The sequence below is a fragment of the Loxodonta africana genome, chromosome 15 (genome assembly GCF_030014295.1).
Source record: "Loxodonta africana isolate mLoxAfr1 chromosome 15, mLoxAfr1.hap2, whole genome shotgun sequence".
NCBI classification, from domain to species: domain Eukaryota; kingdom Metazoa; phylum Chordata; class Mammalia; order Proboscidea; family Elephantidae; genus Loxodonta; species Loxodonta africana.
The window spans coordinates 61,782,435-61,794,927 of NC_087356.1; the positions used below are offsets into that span (position 1 = coordinate 61,782,435).

The following is a 12,493-nucleotide window of genomic DNA, read 5'->3' on the forward strand; positions in this document are numbered from 1 at the left end:
AGGGCGGAGCACAACCCTTTGTCCTTTGACGTCCAGGACTTGGCCTCCTCCCAGCCTTCCTCAGCAGCCTGCCCAGCATCCTTTCTGTCACTGTTCATGAATTCGAGATGAGTGGGCTTATTCCTATAGCGATGGGGATTCCTACTCACTCACCTGGCCCAGGAAACCAGATCAAAGGAGGAAGTGTTTTTAACTCCTCAAACCCATGCGATCTCCTTGCCTTCCTTACAAAACAAGCCTTTCAAACAATCATTATCCCTGGGAAGGGTGTTGAGTTTCCTCCAGCTGTAAGAGAATAAGGTTCTAATCTCCATAGGAATGGTGGGAGGAGGAGGAGGCTTAGTGCTCCCCAGGTTATCAGAGAGACATGATCCTCCTGCCACCCACCTGCCCTGTTCCCAGATGCTCGGGTCCCAGGGGGTGGGACAAGGACAGGCTCCTAATCACACTAACATCAGAATGCAAAGGGTCTGGGCTGGGCCTCTCTGCAGCCATGCCCATGCCACTGCTACTTGCACAGTTTATAGGAGACACAGTGATCTACTATGTAAGGAGAGAGGACAATTAAAAAGCTGAAAGAGAGGAAGGCCCTCTGTGTGTTCTGTCCTCTCCTCCCTGATGCTTCCTTGCACCCCTGGCCCCTCCCACCCCCCCCAAACTCCAGTTTTGACTCTCCTCCACCACCTCCCTGAGCAACTCCCAGGTCCCCTTATCCAATACCTCCACACCAGGGCAAGTTTTGTCCCAGGCTGGCCCCAGGGGCAGCAATGTTTCTACTTTGCCCCCTCCCTCCAGCAGCATGCCCTTCCCAGCTCCTATCCCCGTGTACTTGCTCAGGCTTATTTGAGCAGGTGTGCCTTTGTGGCAACCCATTAGCTGCAAAGGCACACGTGCTCAACTGATGAGCCAGAACCAATTCCCCAGCCTTCCCAGGTACCTCATCCATGAGATAATGCATGCAGGGAAAAGTTGCTCAGGCCGATGGGAGCTGCAGAAAATGGAACAAGGTACAAGCCTGTCAGCCCTGAGATGCAGAGGTGAAAGTTGTCCTGGTGCTGAATCCCTGCGGTGCCAGCTTCCCAAACTCAAGCCAAACCAGCCTTAAGTTGGGGGGGTGGGGAGAGGAGGGAATAAGGAAGTGTTTTCTTGTTTTGTTTTGTTTTGATCTTCATCTTTGTATTACTAGCATCTAGCAGAGTGCCTAGCACATCCTGGATGCTCAATAAACTTTTGATGAAATGAAATGGCAACTTTATTCCACATAAGCAAGGAGAACAAAACAAACAGTTGAAAAATATCAATCATTTTCCTTTTTTCTTCTCATCTTCTTTCACTAGCCATTCTCTTTCCAAAGCCCAAATCATCTGCCCCAAAATCATCACTCACTCATTCATTCAGTTAGTTGTTCCTTCATTTATTCAACAAACATTTGTTGATCTACTATGGCACTGTGTAACCTACAACATGGCTCCCTCCCAGAAGGCAGTCTTGTGGGCAAGACAGGTGAGGAAGCAGATTAACCAATACAGTGTAAAATGCAATGCAGAGGTAGGTACATGGTGCCCTGATTGCGTGTCGGAGGAGCGTCTAACCCAGATTGCCAACAAAGCTATCCTGAAGGAGATGCCTGAGTTAGTCTTGGAAAGATTAGTTAACCAGGTGGAAAAAAAGGAGAGAACACATATTGAAGGCAGACAGAGCAGCATGTGTAAAAGCTGGCAAGTGCAAAACACACTGGGAATTCAGGGCCCTGAGCCCTGGATGAGATTTGTTACAATGTACAGAGTGAAAAGTGAAGAAGGCTGAAGATAGATCCCTGAGGAAATCGATGCATAAAGGTAAGTTAAAAGGACCTCACCAAAAACCCTGGTGGCGTAGTGGTTAAGTGCTACGACTGCTAACTAAAAGGTTGGCAGTTTGAATCCACGAAGCGCTCCTTGGAAACCCTATGGGGCAGTTCTACGCTGTCCTATAGGGTCGCTATGAGTCGGAATTGACTTGACAGCAATGGGGTTTGTTCTGGTAAAGAGGCCAAAAGGTATAGCCAGTAAGGTAGGGGGAAATTCAGGAGATAATGGTGTCGTGGAATCAAAGGAAGAAAAGGGTTTCGAGAAAGAGGGAGCAGCCAGAACTGCAGAAAAGGACCATGTATGAAAAGGAATTGAAAGCATACATTAAATTTGGCAACGAGGAGATCATTGTTCAACCTGGCATAAGGAGTTTCAGTGGGGGTGGTGGGGCAAAGCCAGGTGCAATGGGTGGAAAGTGATGCAGAACTTGTGCTAGATACTTGAGACTAGAAATTTGAGAGGTCCTCCTGTTGCAAAGCAGCTAGGTCTTGCTTAAAACAGTTGCTTTGCATTGTTGATTTTCAGGAGATGGGGGACATTTCCAAGGGTCCAGAAACAAACCAAAGCAAAAAACACAAGATGAGCCCAGACTATTTAGCTCTCATAAAATGTGATATTAACCCAGGAGCAAATGTTTGTATATATTAGCACTGTAATGGGAGACTAGACTTTTGGGCCCATGACAAGGTGGGAGGAGCTGAATCTGGGAATCCTAGGTTAAGCTGGCATCCTAGAAGGGGCCCCTAGTTTGTATCATTCCAGGCTCCTAACAATAAAAATGCAAATCCTCTCTAGAGAAAAGCTTCCTTGCAAATTTTCAGTGATTAAGACCAACCAAATATGAGTTAACAAATGCAAAAAGAAAGATAAAGTAGAGAGGATCAACAAAACCAAAGATGAGTTATCTGAAAAGATTGTTTAAAAAGTAAATGTCTGGTGAGACTAAGGTAAAAGAGAGAAGACAGGCATAAATGATATTTTGAATAAAAAGGAGAAAATAATTACTGATCTAGTATAGATGAAAAAGCTAATAAGACAATAACATTAATAAAAATAATTTTAAAATTTAGGCAAAATGACAAATCCCTAGAAAGATTTATCTTAGGAAAACTGACTCAAAAGTAATTAGAAGGCTAAATAATCCTGTAACCAATTAAGAAACTGAATAAATTGTTTAAAGTGTTCCTACAAAGAAAACACCAGCTCAGATGGTTTTATAAGTGAGTTATGCCAGTCTTTCAGGAGCAGATAATTCCCATCATGTACAGGTTCTTTCAGTGAATAAGAAAAAACAGAATACTCATGAGACCAGTGAAACCCTGGTATCAAAATAACACAAGGACAACCTGAGGAAAAAAAAAAAAAGTACAGGTCAAACACAACACGGATGTAAAATATTCTAAACGAAGCATAAGCCAATTGAATTCAGGAATGTATAAAAACGGTATGTATCGTGACCAAACTGTATATATGCCAGGAATGCAAGAATACTATAACATTAGAAAATTTATAAATACCATTTGCCACGTTAACATATTAAAGGAGACAACTCATTGATGCTGAAAAAGCGTTTGTCAAATTTAATACTCGATCATGACTAAAAGTTCTTAACACGGAATAAAAGGAATCTTTTAAAATATGATAAATAATATCTACTGAAACAAACACTAAATATCATTCTTTCTTAAAATAATATTTTATTATGTCTTCTGTGAAAGTTTACATAGTAAATTAGGTTCCCATTCAAAGATTTCTACACAAATTGTTCCAGTGACATCGGTTACATCCTTCACAATGTGTCAACATTCTCTATTTTGTTTTAACTGTTCCATTTCCAGTAATCTAGTTTCTCTGCCCCTTTACCTTCACATCTTTCCTTTAAAGTAACTGCTGATTATTTGGTCTCATATAACCCAAACTTGTTGCTGTCAAGTCAATTTCGACTTCTAGCGACCTTATAGAACAGAGTAGAACTGCCTCGTAGAGTTTTCAGAGTGCCCTGTGGAGTCTAACTGCCGACCTTTTGGTTAGCAGCTGTGCACTTAACCACTATGCCACCAGGGTTTCCTTGATCTCACATAGGTGATTTTTTTTAAAGGAGAGCACTCTTTATTTTATGAGCTAATCTGTTATTTAGCTAACTGAAGATAGTTTCTGTTCAAGGTTTAAAGAGTCTGTCAGGGCCATAGTCTCAGGAAGTCCTCTAGTCTCAACCGGTCTAATAAGTCTGGACTCTTTAAGAATTTGAGTTCTGTTCCAAAGTTTTCTCCTGTTCTATCAAGATACATCTATTGTGGCCTTGATCAGAACAATTAGTAGTGGTAGCCAGGTACCATCTACTTCTTCTGGTCTCAGAGTAGCAGAGACTTTGGTTTGTATAGACAGTTAATCCTATAGCCTAGTGTTTTTTCAGAGTCTTGGGCTTCCTTCTTTCTCTTTTGCTTCAGATGAGTAGAGACCAATATTGTATCTTGGCCACTTTTAAGCTTTTAAGAACCCAGATGCTACTCACTAATCTAGAATGTAGAACATAAACTTTATGAGTTTTATTATGTCAGTTGACCAAGTTGTCCCACAAGACTATGGTCCTAATCCTTCAAACTCAGAAAACCAGTCCCATAAAGTGTTTGGTTGGATACTAAGAAGTATCTGTAACTATGACCCTATGTGATTTATTATATATATGAACATACGTGCATGCACACATATACATGCATATACATATACATGTACATACAGCCATACCTACACACATATATACACACATTTACATACCTGTACACATACATGCATTCATATATATATATATATATATCATTGCCATGGAGTCCATTTCAACTAGTAGTGGCCCTATAGGTCAGAGTAGAATTGCCCCACACAGTTTCCAAGGAGTGCCTGGTGGATTTGAACTGCCTACCTTTTGGTTAGCAGCCATAGCTCTTAACCCCTACACCACCATGTCACCAGGTTATGTCATAACCAAAAACCCGTTGCCATCGAGTCGATTCCAACTCATAGTGACCCTATAGGACAGAGTAGAACTGTCCCATAGAGTTTCCAAGGAGAGCCTGGTGGATTCAAACTGCCAACCTTTTGGTTTGCAGCCGTAGCACTTAACCACTACAACACCAGGGTTTCTGAGGTTAGGTCATAGCATTTACTAAAATGGCCTTTTTTCTTGTGTACATCTTAGTGACATCATTTACCTAGGTCAAGCTGTGCTCACTTTGCCCATATTCTGTGTTACCTTTCCCATCATCAAAAATAACAAGTGTTTACTATCTAGACAATGATTCCCCCTCTCCCATCCACCCCTATCCCTGGTAATCACCAATAAGCATTGGTCTCTGTATACATATCTATTTTGTTTTGTTTTTATAAAAGTGAGATTATACAGTACTTGTCCTTTTGTGATTGATTTATTTCACTTACTATAATGTCCTCCAGATTTATCCACATTTAAGATCCTTTGTGTACTCTTCATTTTTCTTTACGGTTGTGTAGTATTCCATTGTATGTGTGTTCCACAATTAGTTCATCCATTGATGGACACTAGGTTGTTTCCATCTCTTCTTTATTGTGAGTAGTGCTGCAATGAACATAGACGTGCATATATCTGTTCATGTCATTGCTATCAGATCTCTAGGGTGTTTACCTAGATGTGGAATTGCTGAATCATAAGGTAGTTCTGTTTCTTGAGGAAGCACCATAGTAATCGGTCCATTTTACAGTTCCACCGGCAGTGAATAAGGGTTCCAATCTCCATACATCCTTGCCAGCATTTACTGTTTTTTCTTTTTTTTTATCAGTGCCATTTTAACTGGCGTGAGATGGTATCTCACTGTAGTTTTGATTTGCATCTGTCTGGTGGCTAAAGATCTAATGGCATCTTTTCATGTGTTGCCTGCTTGGATGTCCTCTTTGATGAAGTGTCTGTTCATGTCCTTTGCCCATTTTTTAATTGGGTTGTCTTTTTAGTTGTTACTCGACAGCAGGGTTTAGTTGTGGAGTTGTTGATGTTTTCTATATATTTTAGAGATTAGACCCTTATCTGATGTGTCATTCCCAATGATTTTTTCTCAGACTGTAGGTTGTCTTTTTACTTTTTTGAGAGCATGATATTTAATGTTTATGAAGCTCCAGTTATCTAATTTGTCTTCTGCTATTTGTGCATTTATAGTTGTCTTTCATAATTTTTTTTTAGATTAGATCCCAAAGTTTCGTCTCTATATTTCCTTCCAAGAATTTTATAGTTTTGGCTTTAATGCGTAGATCTCTGTTCATTTTGAGTTAGTTTTTTTTTTGTTGTTGTTGTTACAAGTCTTTCATTTGTTTTATTGAATTTTACGCTTACTTCCCCAATTAGATGTTAAATTTTTTGTATTGTGCTTTAGGGGAAGGTTTACCGAGCAAATTATTTTCTCATTAAACAATTAATACACTGATTGTTTTGTGACATTGGTTGCCAACCCCACAATGTGTCAACACTCTCCCTTTTTCAGTCTTGGGCTCCCCATTATCCGCTTTCCTGTCCCCTCCCGCCTTCTCATCCTTGCCCCTGGGTTGGTGCGCCCATTTAGTCTCGTTTTGTTTTATGGGCCTGTCTAATCATTGGCTGAAGGGTGAATCTCAGGAGTGACTTCATTACTGAGCTAAAAGGTGTCTGGAGGCCATACTCTTGGGGTTTCTCCAGTCTTTGTCAGACCAGTAAGTCTGATCTTTTTTTGTGAAAAGGGATTTTGTTCTACATTTTTCTCCAGCTCTGTCCATGGCCCTGTATTGTGATCCCTGTCAGAGCAGTCGGTGGTGGTAGCTGGGCACCATCTAGTTTTGCTGGACTCAGTCTGATGGAGGCTGTGGTAATTGTGGTCTATTAGTCCTTTGGACTGATCTTTCCCTTGTGTTTTTGGTTTTCTTCATTCTCCCTTGCTCTATTGAGTTAGTTTTGTGTATGGTGTGACGTATGGGTCTTGTTTCATTTTTCTGTATGTGCTTATCCCTTTTTGCCAGCACCATTTGTTAAGGAGACTGTTTCTTCTCCGTGGAATGGATTTTGACCCCATGTTGAAAATCAGTTGTCCATTTATAGATGAGTTTATTTTGGGGTTTTCGATTCTATTCCACTGCTCTATTTGTCTATCATTGAACCAGTACCAAGCTGTTTTGATTACTGTAGCTATATAGTATGTTTCGAGATGGGGGACTGTGAGGCCTCCACTTTGTTCTTCTTCAGTATTGCTTTGTCTATTTGAGGCCTCTTTCCATTTCATATAAAGTTGGTGATTAGTTTTTTCCATTTCAGTAAAGAATGTTGTTGGGATTTGGATCAGGATTGCACTGTATCTGTAGATTGCTTTAGGTAGAATTGACATTTTCGCTATATTAAGTCTTCCATTCCATGAGCATGGAATGTCCTTCCATTTATGTAGGTATCTTTTAGTAGTGTTTTATAGTTGCTGAATTTTTTCTATTAGCTCCAGTACCTTTCCGTGAAATCTTTGGGATTTTGTATGTGTTAGATCATGTCATCTGTGAATAGTTTTACTTCTTCCTTTCTGATTTGGATACCCTTTTTTTTTTTCTCTTTCTTGCCTTACTGCTCTCGCTAGGCCTTCCAGGACAATACTGAATAAGACTGGTGATAATGGACATCCTTGTTCCATTCCTGTTCTCAAGGGGAAAGCTCTCAGTCTTTCTCCATTGAGAATAATGTTGGCTGTCAGTTTTGCCAACATATATGCCCTTAATTATGTTGAGGAACTTCCCTTTTATCCCTATTTTGCTGAGGGTTTTTATCATGAAACGGTGTTGGATTTTATCAAATGCAAATATCATTCTTAATGGTGAAACATTAGAAGTATTCCCTTTAAAATGAAGACATAAAGAAGGATGGCTACGATCACTCCTAGTCAACATCATACTGGTAAGGCAAACAAAGAAGTAAATGGTATAGAGATTGGAAATAAAGAAAAAATTTTTAATTGCCATTATATTTAGATGATATGATTTCCTACATAGAAAATGCAAAAGAATCTGTAGACCTACCCGTAGGCATAATATCAGGGTGTCTCAGTTATTTATGGATCCATAATGAATCACCCCTAAATTTAGTGACTTAAAACAATAACCATTTTATTTGCTCACACTTCTGTGTGTCAGTAAATTGGCCTGGGTTCAGCCATCAAGTAATTCATTTACTGGTGTTACCTTGGGTCACTTATGGGACCTTATCATCTGGCAGCTTGAACTGGGGCTGGATGCCTAAGATGCCCTCGCTTGCATGTCTAGTGATTAATGCTGGCTGTTGGCTATAGATTTAGGAGTCCTCAGCTAGGATAGCTCTTCTCTGCCCTATGTAGATAGACCGAGCTTCTTCACATGGTAGCCTCAGAGCAGTGTTTCAAGGAAGCAAGAGCAGAAGCTGCAAGACCTCTTGAGGCTTAGACTTGGAAGTCCCATACATGACTTCCATTGTATTGTATTGGTCAAGCCAATTCACAAGACCAGCCTAGATTCAAGGGTTTGGAAAAAAAAATTCCTCTTCTTAATGGGGGAGGTGACAAGCATTACAAAGAGACAAGCATACAGGATGAGAGGAATTATTGCAGCTATCTTTGCAAATAATCTACAACACAAGGTTTAAGAAATTAGCTAAGAATACAGTTAACAAAATATGTGTAAGTTTTCCTGACCACTCTAACAGAGATCACAACAGAGAGTCCCGAACAGAATGGGAGAAAAATGTACAGAAAAATATAGAACAGAATTCAAATTCACGAAAAAAGACGAGACTTACTGGTCTGACAGAGACTGGAGGAACTCCCAAGACTATGACCCCTGGACACTCTGTAACTCAGAACTAAAACCACTCCCAAAGCCCACTTTTCAGAAAAAGATTAGACAGACCTATAAAATAAACAGTAACACACTTGGGGAATGTATTTCTTAGTTCAATCAAATGCATGAGACCAAATGGGCAACTACTGCCCAAAAGCAAGAAGAGAAGGTAGGAAGGGACAGAAACTGGATGAATGGACACAGGAAACTTGGAGTGGAAAGGGGACGCATGCTGCCACCTTGTGAGGATTCCAACCAGCATCACAAAACAATATGTGTATAAATTTTTGAATGAGAAATTAACTTGAGCTGTAAATTTTCACCTAAAGCACAATAAAATTATGTGTGTGTATGTGTGTGTGTAAGATTTGTATAGAGCAAATCATAAAACTTTATTGAAAGACATTTAAAAAGGCTTAGAGAGGTACGCTTATCCATGAATAGGAAAACAATTTTATAAAATCTCAATTCTCCCTATATATTCAATCAGTTCCAATAAAAATTCCACAGACTTTCGAGGAGCTTGACAAGCTGAAGGCTCAATAATAGCCAAAGACACTCTTGAAAAAGAAAGGGAGAAAGGTTTTCTTTAAAAATACACAAAAATAAATATTAATAAATTTACCTACACTAAAATTAAGGACTCTGTTACATCATAAAGACAAAATATTTGCAACATTACTAGTCCACAGAGAATTATTATCCAGGATACATGAAGAGTTCCTGAAAGTTATTGAGAAAAAACAAAATGGGCAAAAGATAGAAATAGATATTTCCCAGAAAAGAAAACAAAAATGGTAAGTAAATACTTGAAAAATTGCTCGGCTCCATTATTTGATTCAGGCAAAAGCAAATTAAGGCAGCAATAAGATATCGTTTACATGCTTAAAATCAATTAGACCCATTGCAATTGAGTCGATTCATAGAGACCCTACAGGACAGAGTAGAACTGCCCCATATGTTTCCAAGCAATGGCTAGTGGATTCGAATTCCCAACCTTTTGGTTAGCAGCCCAGTGCTTAACTACTGTACCACCAGGGGTCCTTTACATACTTAGATTGACAAAAATTAAGAAATCCATCAACCATCGCTGAGAATGTGGTTCAAGGACACAGTTACAACTGGTTTGGCAAGCAATTTGGCATTATCATATAAAGTTAAACATTTGTATGCCCCAAGACCCAGAAATCCTACTTCTAGGTTTATTCCCTAGAGAAACTCTTAAACACTTGCAGGTATAACAGGAGACACAGAAAGAAAAAAAAAAAAAAAGAGGTTCAGGACATTGTTCAAAACAAGAAAAAGGAACCACGTGACACTCCACATAGCAAGGAAATTATTGGGCACTCTTCTGCAAAGAATCATAGATTTGTCCCTGATTCATGACAGAACCCAATCCAAAGTAAAGCCCTGCTTCCTCTGAAGGACATTCCTGAAGGACACCTAGTCACTCTCCTCTCTCCTTCCTCTTACAAGCAATGAAGAAGGAGCTACTTGCAAAAAACACAAAGCACAATAGAACCAAGGGGTGAAGGAAGATGCTAAGTGGCCACCGAGCCGCACAGCACCGTGGACCCAGGGCACAGCTTCCCTGAAACAACAGTTGGAGGTGCCTCCCATCAAATAACATCATCCCCATGACTCATGTAGTCGGCTCTTCCTTTGTTTGTGGAAGTGAGACAATCAGGATGCTGAGGGGCCAGGTTGCTGGAAATGAGCACTGTGGTCTCTGGGAGCCATCCAGACACACCTCACTGCTGGGAAGTCCCATCGGCCATCCTTCCGTGTATCCCTGATTTCCCTGGATTCTTGGATTGAGTGGGGAGATGTTCTAATGTCCCACAGGAACATCTCCCAGTAATTGACCCCTCCAACCCTAATGCCTTCTTAGAACTTGGCTCTCCAGACTCTGGAAGTGGAGAGGGTGGGGCCTGTGACTTTGGGACAGGTGCTATTGTAGACTCTGGGGCTCCACCCCTGCAGCATAGCCCTGGCCTCTCTCTTGGCTGTCTCACTTGTCCACTCTCACTCTCACTCTGCTGAGGACAGGGCTAGTCATGGATCTGAATTCCTGTGACAGTTATTCCCTGAAGGATCCTGACAGTAAAGAGGACAACAGGGCAAGATTGTGGAGATTTGAACAAAATCAAAAGTCATTAAAGCATTAAAAGACAACTTGGTTAGTCTCCAAGTCCAAAGTAAAAATTGTCGTTAGGTGCCGTTGAGTCAGTTCTGACTTGTAGTGACCCTATGTAGAAATAGAAGACACTAAGGAAGGCTGCTGACAAACAAGAGTTTTGGGGAGCAGGCAGTCTGGGTGTCAGACAGGCTTGGAAGTTCTCTAGGTGGTGAACCCCAAGATGTCTGTACGTCTCACCTGTCTTACCACACCATTCTGTCTTGTTCCTGGTTGACTTCTGTGTCCACATATTCAAACATCACTCCCCATCACCCCGGCCCCACAGTTCTTTGATTTCATCGGCTCCACTGCACTCCGCCCACCACAAACACCATGCTCATCCCCTGGAACTCATCACCATGCTTAGCTCCTCCACGTCTGAAACCCCAGACTCCATTCTCTGGTCCCAATTCCTAATCCTCTGGCTCTGTCTCTCTGTTACTTTCACTCAATCTATTCTTATCCTCGTGGAAATCCCCCTTTTGTAGAGACCGCAGTGTTCCCTGACTCTGGTTTAGTTTGAGGGGAAAGTGGAGAAGGAATTCAGGTGGGCTTCCCCCATAGGCTGTTAGGGCTGTGGCTGGGACTGAAGGGGCAGCACAGGCTGGAAGGGGGAGAGGGGATGGGTCAGCTGGGTGAGGCCCTCCATCCACCCCCTCATCTCCCTCCCCAGGAGCCAGCTAGGAACAATTAGAAACAAAGGCTTGACACTCTTCCGCTGAGCCCCCACGGCCTGGCCTTGGCCTTCCGGGAACAGCTCCAGGAAATGGCTGAGATTCCAGATTTGGAAGGAAGAGACCTGTAAACAGGAGCTGGGTCTGAGCAGGCGGGGTGGCCACTCTCTAAGGATCGGTGGAGAGTGGCAGGGTGAGCCCTGGCACGCAGGCTCAAAAGGCCTCTCTGTGGCAGACATGAGATTTCAGGGCCAGAAACACTCTTAAAAGTCATTTATTGCAACCACCTTTCCAAGGTCTGAAAATCATTCCTGCTAACGATGCTTGGAGAGTTTCAGTGTGGGATGTGCCTAAGAAATAACAAATGACAACATTGGCAAAACTTTACTAATCGTTTTTTATGTGTCAGGCACTGCACTACGTGGTTTTATGCTTTATCTCATTTCATTCTTACTCCAGCCCACAAGGTAGGAATTGTTGTTGGTGGTGTTGTTAGGTGCCATTGAGTTGGTTCTAACTCATAGCAACCCTGTGTACAACAGAACAAAACACTGCCCGGTCCTGCACCATCCTCACAATCATTGCTATGTTTGAGCCCATTGTTGCAGCCATTGTGTCAATCTATCTCATTCAGGGTCTTCCTCTTTTTTGGTGATGCTCTACCTTACCATGTATGATATCCTTCTCCCAGGACTGATCCCTCCTGATAACGTGTCCAAAGTACTTGAGATGCAGTCTCACCATCTTCATTGTTCCCATTTTATAGATAAGGAAACTGACTTGCAGAAGTTAAGTAACTTGCCCAAGGTCTCATATCTTATTTCATCTCTCCCTGAGCTGAATATGGACGGGGACTTTGTGGGAATCTCCCAGGTTGTTTCGGAAGCTCTGAATCCTTTCTGTCTTCCTTCCTGCCCCACCCCACCCTCATCTATCCCAGGGAAGTGGAGCTT

At 41.6% G+C, this 12,493-nt stretch overlaps 1 protein-coding gene across 1 annotated transcript; it reads right to left on the reverse strand.

The window, feature by feature from the left end:
* Positions 1-443: 443 nt before the first annotated feature.
* On the reverse strand, positions 444-12,290 carry HEPN1 (hepatocellular carcinoma, down-regulated 1). Its single transcript, XM_064268315.1, is given in 3 exon segments — positions 444-470; positions 473-708; positions 12,209-12,290. Coding segments are annotated over 3 exon segments (345 nt in total).
* Between the last annotated feature and the right edge of the window lie 203 nt (positions 12,291-12,493).